This window comes from Dama dama, chromosome X (assembly GCF_033118175.1).
Source record: "Dama dama isolate Ldn47 chromosome X, ASM3311817v1, whole genome shotgun sequence".
In the NCBI taxonomy this organism is placed as follows: domain Eukaryota; kingdom Metazoa; phylum Chordata; class Mammalia; order Artiodactyla; family Cervidae; genus Dama; species Dama dama.
Window position 1 is genome coordinate 14,658,581 of NC_083714.1, and position 13,965 is coordinate 14,672,545.

Sequence of the window (13,965 nt, forward strand, 5' to 3'; positions counted from 1 at the left end):
CTACAGAGAATGTTGTGTGACCTACTTTTTTAACTTATAAGCTTTTGGAAATGTCTTTCTTTGTCAGAATATATAGTTTCACTTCATCCTTTTTAACAACACAGTGTTCTTTTCTGCGAATGCATCCTAACTTAACTCATCAGTCCCATATTGATGGAGGTTTACATCATTGGCGAATTTTTGCTGTTCTGTAAGCAGTGATGCATGATGAACTTTGCTGGCTTGAGATGTGGTGTTGGTTGCCGGGTTTTGCCTCCCCTGGATTCCCTGTCCGTCTGGGATCTTGTTTTCAATGTTATAAATGCCAAAGGCTGCTTCTACCGAAGAAATAAACTAAGGAAGGGTCTGCCAACTCCTTGCTCATCATGTTTTGAGTTTGAAAATCTAAACCTTATCCTTCTTTGAAGGGTAGTTAAAGATGTTTGAACTCTCTGGGGCCTTAGGAGAACCAAGAACCAAGGTACCCCAAGATCAAGTCTGGAGTGATAGACAGGTTTTCCCCATCACATACCGTCAGCTCTGCCAAGTGAGGTCAGTTGTCAGGCCTTGTATAGTTTCTTTCCTCCTCATCTTCACACTTTCTCTCTTCCATGGAGTCTTCCCCCCTGTATACATGCACCTCCCAGACTAAGTTAGAAGCCACCTGCTCTGAACTTGCAGAACATGTTAAGAGTGTGGGCTTGAGAGTCAAACCTGTGTTTGAATATCACAGCTGTACCTTCCCAGTTCTGTGATCTTATGTAAGTCACCTATCCTTTCAGGGCCTGATTATCCTCATCTGTAGAATGGAAATAAAACTATATAAGATATTTCAAAACACCTAACCCAATGCCTGGCTGATATAAAGCACTTAATAAATGTTAGCTGCTATTATAGCATCATGGGTGATCATATTACCTATTCCATAGCCTTATGAACATTAAAGGAGAATGTATGTAAAACTCCCAACACAGTGCTCCACATAAATTGAGTGTTAAATAAATGACAATTATTTATTGTATCTCTATCTCCATTTGGATACTTAACCTCAATATATTTTGTGTGATTTCTGTTTGTGTTCATGTTTTGATCTCCTCCTCTAATGTATAAGCTTCCTTGTGAGTTGAGTTCTCTCTCTCCCATTCTCTCTTTCTGTCTCCTCCCTACCACCTCTACCAACTAGAAAGCATAAAAGACCCAGTGTTGGGGATTAGTGGGGCTTTTTAAAATTTAGGTGAATGAATGCTGCTATCACATCTTAAAATCTCTTTATCACTGTATTGTGTTCTTGTTAGAAAGCATCTTTCCCATTAACTGATCAAGGGGGCCTTGTCCGTAGGGCAGGACATGGCATACATATTCCAACCACTGAGCCATTGGTCACAGAATTAGCAATTTATGGAGTCATAGCTTTGGGAAGGTTTCCAGAAAACAATGGCCTTGAGTCTATGGTTATCTGAGCAGAATGTATTTGTATGTTGCTCTCAGGCTTCTGTCTAAATGGAAAGGGACATCAGGCACCAGCTTAGTTTAGGTCACCCTGAAGTTGTTTCTCTACTTTCACTCATGCCCTCCACACAGCAGCAAGAGCTATATTAGACAATAGTAAATCAGATCACCTGGGAAGAAAAGCTATGACGAACCTAGACAGCATATTTAAAAGCAGAGACATCACTTTGCCAACAAAGGTTCGTATAGTCAAAGCTATGGTTTTTCCAGTAGTCATGTATGGATGTGAGAGTTGGACCATAAATAAGGCTGAGCACCGAAGAATTGATACTTTCAAACTGTGGTGCTGGAGAATACTCTTGAGAGTCCATTGGATAGCCAGGAGATCAAACCAGTCAATCCTAAAGGAAATCAACCTGCATATTCATTGGATAGACTGATGCTGAAGCTGAAGCTCCGATACTTTGGCCACCTGATGTGAAGAACTGACTCACTTTCAGTTAGGTGTTTTGAAATATCTTATATAGTTTTATTTCCATTCTACAGATGAGGATAATCAGGCCCTGAAAGGATAGGTGACTTACATAAGATCACAGAACTGGGAAGGTACAGCTGTGATATTCAAACACAGGTTTGACTCTCAAGCCCACACTCTTAACATGTTCTGCAAGTTCAGAGCAGGTGGCTTCTAACTTAGTCTGGGAGGTGCATGTATACAGGGGGGAAGACTCCATGGAAGAGAGAAAAGAGCCTGATGCTGGGAAAGATTGAAGGCAGGAAGAGCAGGGGGCGACAGAGCATGAGATGATTGAATGGCATCATCAACTTAATAGACATGAGTTTGAGCAAACTCCGGAAGATAATGAAGGACAGGGAAGCCTGGCGTGCTGCAGTCCATCATGCTGGAAAGAGTTGGACATGACTGAGCAACTAAACAACAACAAGGAGGGGAAGGAGAGGACTTGGAGACAATGAGTATAAACAGTTGCTTCAAGGTTTTAGTATAAGGAGGAGGACAGCAGTGGGGCAGTAGTAGTATCTGGAAGCGGGGTTAGAGTTGAAAGAGTGTTTTATTAATTTTTTGGATGGGAGAAATAAATAATATGAATGATGCAGTCTCACACCTCAGAATGTAAGTTCCTTGAGGGCAGGGATTTTGTCTCATGTGTCTGCACCACCTCCCATAGTGCCTAGCACAGAGTTGGCATTCCATAAATGTTGTTGAGACATAGAGAACCGACTTGTGGTTGCCGAGGGGGAGGGAGTGAGGGAGTGATACATTAGGAGTTTGGAATTAGCAGATGTAAGCTATTATATATAGGATGGGTCAACAACAAGGTCCTACTGTATAGCACAGGGAACTATATCCAATATCCTGTAATAAGCCATAATGGAAAAGAAGATGAAAAAGAACATATATATCTATATATAACTGAATCACTTTGCTGTACACCAGAAACTAACACACTGTAAATCAACTACATACTTCAATGACAATAAAAATTTTTAAATCTTGTTGATTAAGTGAATGATCAAATGTTGGAAAGAATTAATGGGACTAGGGACTTCCCTGGTGATCCAGTGACTAAGACTCTTTGCTCCCAATTGCAGGGATCCAGGTTCAATCCCTGGTCAGGGAACTAGATCCTGCATGCCTCAACTAAGATCTCACAAGATGCAACTAAGACCCAATGCAGCCAAACAAATAGTAAAAAACAAAACAAAATCAATGGAAGTAAATGTTAAAGCATTGAATAAGAAGTAATAGCAGGATAAAGTGGCAGGTGAGTTGCACGGAATCTTGGCTTGAGTCCCAGTCATTCCTGCCACACTCCTGGCACAGCAAGCTTACCCAAAAGCCAGACAGCCTAGGCATGGATTGGCCTGGCACAACTCCCTTTGCTGAGAGGGCACGCTGTGTCTCTGCAATCCTCCGTTCCACGAAGCAGACAGGCTTTGGGACTGTAAGAACCGGGTGCAGCCAGATGAGACAGCAAAGCTCAGGAGCGTGCCAGAAGAGAAACCCCTGTGCTTCATCACCATTCTCTGGGTGTGGTCTATCCGTGGCACAGGGCACATGTGAGACATGGGCCGCAGTGCTATCCCAGTCTGCCCCTCCTAAGGGTGATTCATAGCCTCCTGTTGCTCAGGCCAAGGAATAGCTAAACCAGAGCCCAAGGAGGAGAAGCCCATGGCCAAGCAGCCACCAGAAGCCTTGGACCTGGCTCCTCCCAGTTGCCATATTGCATAATCCCCACAGTGTAAGGTGATGGTCAGCCCACTGGGGCTTTCCCCAGGGTTCTTGTGACTCAGCTGTTGCTAGAAAGATGGCATGGCCCAGCATTGGCCCTAGCACACAGGAGGCACTTTTGAATGAATGGACCCTTTGGGACTCTGGGAACCAATACGAATGGTGAGGAAAGAATGCTTCTTTATCCATGCCTTCCCTGTCATTTCACTCAGTGCCCAGACATAGTCCTGTGCAGGGACACAGCCACAGGCAAGAGCATGTCCTGGGCTGGGAAGAAAGGATGTAGTTAGTTGGCAGTACCCCCAGACAGACCTTTTCCATCTCACCTGGCACCTGAAGAGTCCACCATTGTGTCAGGTTTTAGCAGTCCAAAAAGTTTATTGCAACCCGTTTATTTCAACGCTTAATCTGGGTCACATCCTGTGTATTTTCTCAAAGTCATTACTGTAATAATAAGACAACAACAGCAACTAATAATAATAATTGCAGCTGACACACACTGAACATGTACTATGGGCCAGTCACTGGACTAAGCACTTTATATACATTATCTGTTGTACTCCTTACTGCACACCTGTGAGGCGAATGCTATTTTTAAAAACTGAACTATAAATTGATTTACAATGTTGTTTTAGTTTCAAGTATACAGTAAAGTTAATCAGTTATAGAGATATATAATATATAGTCACTCTTTTTTAGTTTGTTTTCTCATATAGGTTATTACAGATTATTGACTGTAGTTCCCTGTGCTATACAGGAGGTCCTTATTGGTTATTTAATTTATATACAACAGTGTGTACATGTCAGTCCCACCCTCCTAATACTATTATTGTCTCTGTTACACAGAAAAGGTTCCATCTATGAAGGGAAAGAGTTGAGATTCAAGTCCAGGTCTGTCTCACAACAGAATCAGTTCTGCATAGTTCTCTATTATAGCATCAAAGTGCTCTTTCAAAAGTAAATCAGATAATATAATTCCTTGGCTTGACAGCCTCCAGTGGTTTCCCATCACATGTAGAACCAAATCCGACTTTCTTCCTGAGCCATCAGGGCTTGGCAGAACCCAGGCTTTACCTTCCTCCCTAGCCTCTGCCTCCTTCCCCCACCCCTGTATAAACCTGTGTCCCAGGAACTATATCAGTAGTTGGACTCTGTATCAGTAGCCGTGATCTGCTACAAGTATGTTTGGTACGCTGGCTTGGGTGCCTACCCTTGCTCACAGTGTTACCTTCCTTGGAAAATACCTCCCATGGTTCAAACAACCATCCCAGAAGCCCTGTCGATATAAGGTGGAAACTGCCTGTGGTTGTCAGTATGACCACTGCTCCCCGGAGAGTTGCTGGGCTATCTTAGAACGCTTGCTCTCTCTTTCTCACTTGTGCTGGAAGATTCTAGAAGGTTGAGAGTATCCCAGATCCTCTCCAGTACCAAGAAGAGTGTGATGCTAAGAGATAAATCTAAACAGCACTGGACTAGGAAAGGTATGACCTATACCTTACTCCAGCTTTCTTGCTCAGTAGCTTAGGAGGCCTGAGATGAATCCTTTCACTTTTCTATGCCTCAATTTCTTTCTTCTTCTTCTTCTTTTTTTTTTTTTGGCCATGCCATGCAGCTCGTGGGATTGTAGTTCCCTGACCAGGGATTGAACCCTCGGTCACAGCAGTGAAAGTGCTGAATTCTAACCACTGGACTCCAGGGAACTCCCTAATGCTCAATTTCTTTATTGGTCAATGAAAGTCATAATCTCTGGTCTTGAGGGATTGCTTTGAATATCTAATAAGATGACTTATTGGATAGTGTTCTGGAAAGTTGAGTGCTTACTATGTTTCAAGTATGGCTCTAAGCTTCTTGCTCCAAATACCCAACCTTAATTTAACCATGAGATAACATTGGGCAGGGCTTCTCAGGTGGCACTGTGCTGTGTTCTGCTTAGTTGCTCAGTCGTGTCCAACTCTTTGCGACCCCATGGACTGTAGCCAGCCAGGCTCCTTTGTCCACGGGGATTTTCCAGGCGAGAGTACTGGAGTGGGTCAGGTGGTGCTAGTGGTAAACAACCTGCCTGTCAATGCAAGAGATGCAAGAGACACGGGTTTGATCCCTGGGTTGGGAAGATCCCCTGGAGTAGGAAAAGGCAACCCACTCCAGTATTCTTGCCTGAAAAACGCCATAGACCAGAGCCTGGAGGGCTACAGTCCATGGGGTCACAAAACATTGAACATGACTAAAGCAACTGAACACATTAAGCTGCTCACCTGTATTACCTCCATCATTCCCCAGAAAAACACTACTATATCACTATTAATAGTATCTCTACTTTGCAGATGAGGAAAATGAGGCACAGAGAGGTTAAGAGGTTTGTTCATCATTACCTAGCTAGTAAGTGTCCGAGCCAAATTGTGAATCCACCAATCTGATTTCAGAGCCTGTCGACTGAGCCACTTACTTTCACATGTAAGGTAATGTGTTTTGTTTGGGGGAATGTTTTATCTGTTCTGGTGGCTGTAACAGAATACCGCAGAGCAAGTGGCTTATGAACAATAGAAATTTATTTTTTGTAGTATAAAGATCAAGGTACCAGCAAATTTAGTGAGGCCACTCCTTGGTTGTGGATGACCATCTTCTGGCTATAATCTCACATGGCAGAGGGATACGAAGGAGCTCTGTGGGCCTTTTCTTATAAGGGCACTATCCCATTTATCAGGTTTCCATCCTCATTACCTGATCACCTCCCAAAGACCCACATTTAAATACTACCACATTAGGGATTAAATTTCAACATATCAATTTTGAGGGGATACAAACCTTCAGTCTATAGTCGGTGGGAGGTTATTATTACTTTTTAAAGTAAAAATACTTTTTCTGTCATTTTCTCTAAGTATTATACCATTTTTCCTCTCACTGGGCCATACGCTACTTGGGTTCCTTCACCTGTTATTGTTTAACTTTGTGGTAGGGGACCTTCTCCCTACCCAGTGTGCTTACTTTCTTCTTCCTCAAAGTTATAAGAGGTTCCCAATGAATGTGATGTTCCAAAAACATAATCTTCCCATGGTCAGAAAGGAGTGCAAGTGCCTGGGGGTCTGATTCCTTTGTGTCTTCATGAGTACTGAGCACCTCCCATATGTCAGGGCCTGATCTAGTCAACTCGGGCTACCACAAGGAACAAACAATCAAAAAAACCCACCGTGCACAAGTTCACTTCAGTGGTATTCTTGCTTCAAATACCCAATCTTAATTTAAACATGAAATAACTTCAGACAGGGCTTCCCAGGTGACTCAGTGGTAAAGAATCCACCTTCTAGTGCAGGAGGTGTAAGATATGCAGGTTCAATCCCTGGGTTGGGAAGATCCCCTGGAGGAGGGCATGGCAACCCACTCCAGTGTTCTTGCCTGGAGAACCCCCATGGACAGAGGACCCTGGAGGGCTATGGGGTCACAAAATTTTGGTGACCCCATGAACTGTAGCCTGCCAGGCTCCACTGTCCATGGGGGTTCTCCAGGCAAGAACACTGGAGTGGGTTGCCATGCCCTCCTCCAGGGGATCTTCCCAACCCAGGGATTGAACCCAGGTCTCCTGTGTTGCAGACAGATTGTTTACCATCTGAGCCACCGGGGAAGCCCATGAATACTGGAGTGGATAGCCGATCTCCTGCATTGCAGGTGGATTTTTTTTTACCAGCTGAGCTACCAGGGAAGCTCACGCTAATGAGACATGACAATAAATACAACATGAGATCCTGAATTGGATCTTGGGATAGAAAAAGACATTAGTGGGAAAACTGGGGAAATTTGAATAAGGTCTATAGATCAGTTAACAGTGTTGTATCAATATTAATTTCCTGGTTTTGATACTATTACCATTATTATGTAAGGAGTTTAATGTGAGTGGTAGCTGGGTGAATGGTGTATAGCAACTCTGTGCTATGTTTACTATTTTCCTGTAAAGTCAAACATTATTTTAGGCAGTTTGAAAGCAGGCTGGCAGGCACAGAAATGATAAATGACAAAGGATATGGTAAGGACATTGACAGTATCTGCTGTACCTCCTAAGTCACAGTGTCCTCATCTGTGAATTAGACCCAATAATAATGTATCTCAAGGAATTTGTATGGGAACCTACTTTTGAAGTATTATAAAAATGCAAACTATGAGTATTCACTTTTGTGATAGAAGCTCCCAAAGAAATAAAAATATCAAAACTCCATCCCCTCGAAACACTGTTTTTTAATAAAATTATTTCAAAATAAAAAGTTAAATATATCCCTGCCTTTCTGGGGCTTGCCTTTTGGTAGAGTGAATATGGAGGAGGGAATAACTAAAGCAATTGGGAAATTAGTATTTTTTTTGTTTAGAAATATTATTTTATTCATTAATCATCTAAAATTAATCATTCTGTTTTAAAATATTTATTACATTAAAATGAAATGAAATATGCTTAGCCTGAAGTCTCTGGACAACACTGGCCAGGCAAGGTCCCCTGTGTTCAAACTCTCTGGCCTAAAAGGGCTCCAGTTAGAATCCTCTTGTCTTATCCTCTCTCCCTACAGTTGCCTTCTTGGCTGATTTGTACTATCAGGTAGAAATTGGACTCTGAAGGCTTTGACAGGGTAAGGAGAAAAAAGCAGAGGATGTGAGGTAAAGTAAATATGTTGTTTATTTTGCTATTCTCTCTTGGAGGGACCACTTCTCTCCAAACCCATTGGCCTGGTAAAGCTGTGAGTACTATCCTGACCTCTGGCATCCCAACACAGAGGTAGACAGTACCTCTCATCTGGACAACCAGAGCCCTTCACCAGATAGGGAAATTAGCATTTTAAAAGGAAATAGATGCTATGGATAAAGCAAGAAAGGCAGATAGGGAGCAAGAGAGGGTCAGTTTTAAAATATGTTGGTCATGTCAGGCCTCCCTGAGAAGGTGACATTTGAATAAAGACTTTAAAGAAGAGAGGGAACAAGAGCCCCACAAAGTCAGTCACAGTGAATAGCAAGTGCAAAGGTCCTGAGGCCAGACCAGTTAAAGGAATAGCAGGAAGCCTAATGTGACTAGAATAGAGCTGAACAAGGTAAGGTTGCTTCTTGCTGGGATTTTAAAGATAATGGACAGAACGTAGCCACCGGGGAAGGCTCAGGGAAGTCAAACAATAGGCACCAAATAGGGGCCCCGCCAGGCTTCCCAGGTGGCACTGAGGTAAAGAAACTGCCTGCCACTGCAGGAGACATGAGATGTGGATTTGATCCCTGGATCAGGAAGATCTCCTGGAGGAGGGTTTGGCGACCCACTCCAGTATTCGTGCCGAGAGAATCCCATGGACAGAGGAGCCTCGCAGGCTACAGTCCGTGGGGTTGCAAAGAGTCAGACATGACTAAAGTGACATAGCACGCACACAGAGGACCTGCCATTGTCCTCTGTTTCCAGCTGAGTCAGTGATGACAGAAGCATGAAGGGAAAGAAAAGAGCAGGGAAGTGAAATCACTGAAATCTAGAATCCTTATCCAATTTCTGGTGAGGAAACATCATTATTAAGCCCCATAATGAGTTTCTGAATCTCCTGTGCTTGATTCATCACTGATCAGTGAACTCTAATTGATGCCGAGTGTGGCAGTAACACCATAGCGGAGCCATCTTCATGATTTTGCCTTAATAAGTGTCATTAGCAGCATAAAAGGGTCGTCTGATTTTTCTTGGACTAACAAGTGGAAATGAAAAAGTCCAGAGCATTGTTCTGGTTTCATTTATGTGTAGTATCAAAAGTCCCCGAGTCATCCAATTAGCATCATTTGGATATTTGGGGCCTAGTAATGCATGCAGTAAACAGAGTGCAAGCAGTAATGCCACATGGGAAGCAGCCTCTAGGCCTGAGGTGTACCTGAGAAAAATGGGCCGAATACCAGATGGGGTCCCTGGAGCCTCCCCAGCTGGCAGCCATGGCCCAGGATGCTCTCTCACCTGTGCAGGAGCAGAAATCCACATAGGGAAAAGCAGCCTACTGATGGGAGGCTTGTAGACAGTAGTGTTTTCAGAACATCTCAGCTCATCCTGAGATCCACACAAACATGGTGGCCTTGTCCTTATAGTGTGATAAAGATGGAATGAGAGGATTTAGTGGATAGTGTTCTCAAAAATGTGAAATATTACATTTCTGTAAGGTATTACTATGCATGCATGCTAAGTTACTTCAGTCGTGTTTGACTCTTTGCAGTCCCCTATGGATGGTGCCCGCCAGGCTCCTCTTTCCATGAGATTCTCCAGGCAAGAATACTGGAGTGGGTTGCCATTCCCTTCTCCAGGGGATCTTCTCAACCCAGGGATTGAATCCTGAGGGGTCGAATTCCAGTCTCTTATGTGTCCTGCATTAGCAGGTGGGTTCGTTACCAGTAGCACCACCTGGGAAGCCCTGGTGTTACTATATATGTATTACTATTATTGTTATTATGTACCATGGGAGGTATTAAGGAAGTGGAACACCTGCAACCATAGTATTTTCAGCTTTCCTGCATCTCTAATGTTATAGAGGAGGCCATTATCTTATTTTTGAGAAACAACAGCTACCATGTTAAGCACTTACTATGTGCCAGGCACTATGGTAAAGGCCTTGCATACATGATCTCATTTAGTCCTCACAGCAATCCCATGAAGTAGGTACTGTTTCTCCATTTTAAAGTCAGGTACATGAGGCTCAGAGATGTTAACTAACTTACCCAAGGTAACACAGTAAGTCGTTAACATCAGAATTTACCTGCAGGAGACTAGCTCTAGGATTCTGTATCCTTATCTCTGTGCTAAAAGGTGTTTGAAATAGCACACGCAAGACACACATACCCCCAAGTGGTAGACGTGGATCTATAAGAGGGAGACACCAGTTTCACTCTTTGGGCTCCATACACAGGGCCGGCTGTAGAAGGAGACCCCCAAGCAAGTGGACCACTCTAGCTGGGAGTGACTGTGGACAGAAGTGGGCACTTGGATGCTTGGGGGTGGGGTGCTGTGGGGGGTCTCTGGTGTCCCAATTGGGAAGACTGGGCTGGGGACAAGAGTGACAGACCAACTCTGAATTTCAGAAACACCCAGAGTAGCAGTCACCAACTTCATCGCATCCTTGTGCCTGCGAGGCAGCTACAGGCAGAGAGAAGTGCTGAGGCTTGCCTAAGGTCACACAGCTCACTAGAGCGCAGGTGCAGTGTGGAACCCTGGTCTTCAGGCTCCAGGCTGGTGCTCTTGCTGCCGCTCCACTCCCACTGGCCCCTCAGGTTCAGGGCACAGCAGTCAGAGGGAAGCCGCATCTTTGTGAGTGAAGCCATTGTCTGGAGGGTGGTTCTCAGTGTGGCCCAGAGACCTGCCGAAGGGCCAGTCTTCAAGTTTCACCCAGGACTGACTGGGGACTGAGATCCAGAAATATGGGACTTTGCAAGCCCTCTAGGTGACTCTGATACACACTCAAGTGTGCAAACCACCGGCCCAGACAGAAAGGCAAAGTGCCGAGTGCTGCAGCCATACACAAGCGTTTGGATCATCAACTTGCACAGCACAAAGAAGGGTCGTCTTCCTAGGGAAGGACAGTGAAAAGGAACACAGCTCTCAAGCCACACCTGCAGAGCAAGGTCACCTTCAAACACATGTGGCGGTTAGACATGCACAGAGGGAGAGTGCAGCTAGTCCTTGCTCATCCACACGTGCATCAGAGGTAGTGTAGTGTTGCCAACTCAGCAATTCCCCAGAGATGTGCCAGTTCCACTGCTTGTTGCCTGGGAGGTGCATCCCTGCCCTCTGGGAAATTGCCATGCAGGATCATAGAACCTCTGATCTGGGAGGCATCTTAGAGAGTACCTACCCCATTGCCCCCCTCTACCGCATCACTGGTGATGCCCCTGACTTTCCTTCTCCAGAGGAACCTGGCAGGCTACAGTCCATGGGGTGGCAAAGAGTCAGACAGGACTTAGCACTGAGCACAGTCATTTTTAGGAACAGCGGTAGGCCACACAAAACATCAGTGGCTCCTAGTTTGTGGCCTCTGCTTTAATATCTTGCTTTCCCACTTGGCTCTCTGCTCCACAGGGGCACATGGCCGTGAGTCTGCTCTGCCCACCACAGTGTCTGGATTCAACAAATGGAAAAATAAAAATAGAAGATGGACCGACCCTCCCAGTAGAACAGCAGGTTCAGAAAGAATACACTGGCATGGAGATGGCATTCTGTCACTCCTCGCCTCTTTTTCAATTGCCCACTGGAAATGTCGCCATGGCCCTTTAAGCCCCACTCCCGGTTGACCCCTGCAGGCCTCCTTACCCTCTGCCCTGAAGTCATACCCCGGCCACAGGGGTTCTGGTGGGGCGGGGCCCTCTGTGACGTCACCAAGGGCCCAGCCCTGCCTGGTCCTCAGTCTCCAGGTGCCAGGGCAGACCAGCGCACCAGGAGCCACTTCGTCTCAGCTCACGATGCGGTCTGTAATATGGTTCATTTTTTGGCCTATGTTTGTCTCGTTTATCTTTGCCTATGTGTTTTATGCTCTGAGAGATGAAGCCGAAGAACTTCCGGGGATGGTGCCCAGCGGAAGGCACTTCCGGATTCGGCAGAATCAACCAGAGCATGCCCCAGGCTGGTTTGGGAGCAAGTCACACTGGCTTTTACTCTTCTTCATGTTGTTGGTGATCCTGCAGTTTCCAGGAGGCAGTGACGAGAGTAACGTGTGCACTCCTTGTGTCCATCGGGGCTGTTCTCCAGGAAGAAAGAAGATAAAGGCTTCCCCCCACAAAGACTCTATGTGCGGTGCCTTAACCCAGGTTGAGAAGGAACTTGTGAACCTTGTGTCCACGGTGCAGAATCTGAAATTCAATTCGGCAACTGGTGAGGAACGCCAACGTCCCAATATCGAGGTTTCTGCTGACGCACAGAATAACGTTACAGTATATGAGGTATGGAACACCGGAGACTCCGATGGAGTGGATTTGCACATCGAAGAAGAGGAGTAGTTGAGTGTTGACAAAATATATCCAAACTAATAAAAGTATTCTGAAGCAAAAGGAAAAAAGCTTCTGATATTTTTTATTCTCGCTACAGTTTTACCTTTTATAGAATGTCGTGTAATTGGTATCATGCAGTGTATAACCTTTTCCAGACTGGAAGACCTGCGTTCGATCCCTGGCTTGGGAGGATCCCCTGGAGAAGGGAAAGGCTACCCACTCCAACATTCTGGCCTGGAGAATTCCATGGACTGTATAGTCCATGGTGGAGAAGGCAATGGCACCCCACTCCAGTACTCTTGCCTGGAAAATCCCATGGAGGGAGGAGACTGGTAGGCTACAGTCCATGGGATCTTGAAGAGTCGGACACTACTGAGCTACTTCACTTTCACTTTTCACTTTCATGCATTGGAGAAGGACATGGCAACCCACTCCAGTGTTCTTGCCTGAAGAATGCCAGGGATGGGGGAGCCTGGTGGGCCGCCTTCTATGGGGTTGCACAGAGTCGGACACAATTGAAGCGACTTAGCAGCAAGCAGCAACAGCAGTACAGTCCATGGGGTCTCAAAGCGCTGGACATGACTGAGCGACTTTCACTTTCACAGTGTATAACCTTTTCCAGACTAGCTATTTTGCTTAATAACATTCATTCAGGTTTCATCCATTTCTTTTTGTGATTTGATAGCTCACTTCCTTTTGTTCTTGAATAATATTCTGTATATTGATGTTCCGTAGTTAGTTTAAACATTCAGCTAGTAAAGGACATTTTGGTTGCCTCTAATTTGTGTGTGTGTCTGTGTGTGTGAGAGAGAGTATGAGTTAAACTTTATAAAATTCATATGCATGTTTTTGTGTGGGCATTAGCTTTCAAATCATTTGGTGAACTATCTAGGAGCAAAATTGCTAGATCATACAGTATGACAATGTTTAGCTATGTAAGGCATTGCTTCTAAAGTGACTGTACCATTTTGCATTCCTGCTAACAACAAATGAGAGTTCCTGTTGTTCCTCATCTTTGCCAGTAATTGGTTTTGTCAGATTTTTGTATTTGGCCATTCCAGTTAGTGTGTAATGGTATCTCATTATTTTCACCAGTCTACTCTAAAAAGTTATCTTATTTCCATATTTCCATTGTGTTTTATTACCATAAATTCTTCAGGCATTTTATCTTTAATCTGAGGTTTAAATAGATCATCTGCTCAGGGAAACTCCTGCTGCTGTTTATACCATCAGTTATTACTTTGCTAAATTAGTCCTCTAATAATTTTTTCATGAAGGACTCATAACTTTAAATCATGTATGTTGGAAAATACTTATTTTTAATTGAA

At 44.5% G+C, this 13,965-nt stretch overlaps 1 protein-coding gene across 1 annotated transcript; it reads left to right on the plus strand.

Annotated features, from left to right (window-relative positions):
- Positions 1-11,738: 11,738 nt before the first annotated feature.
- Positions 11,739-12,646, plus strand: LOC133052212 (protein FAM209-like). Its single transcript, XM_061136979.1, has 2 exons — positions 11,739-11,744; positions 11,954-12,646. Exons 1-2 carry the CDS (start codon positions 11,739-11,741, stop codon positions 12,644-12,646), a joined length of 699 nt encoding a protein of 232 aa, XP_060992962.1.
- Positions 12,647-13,965: the final 1,319 nt, after the last annotated feature.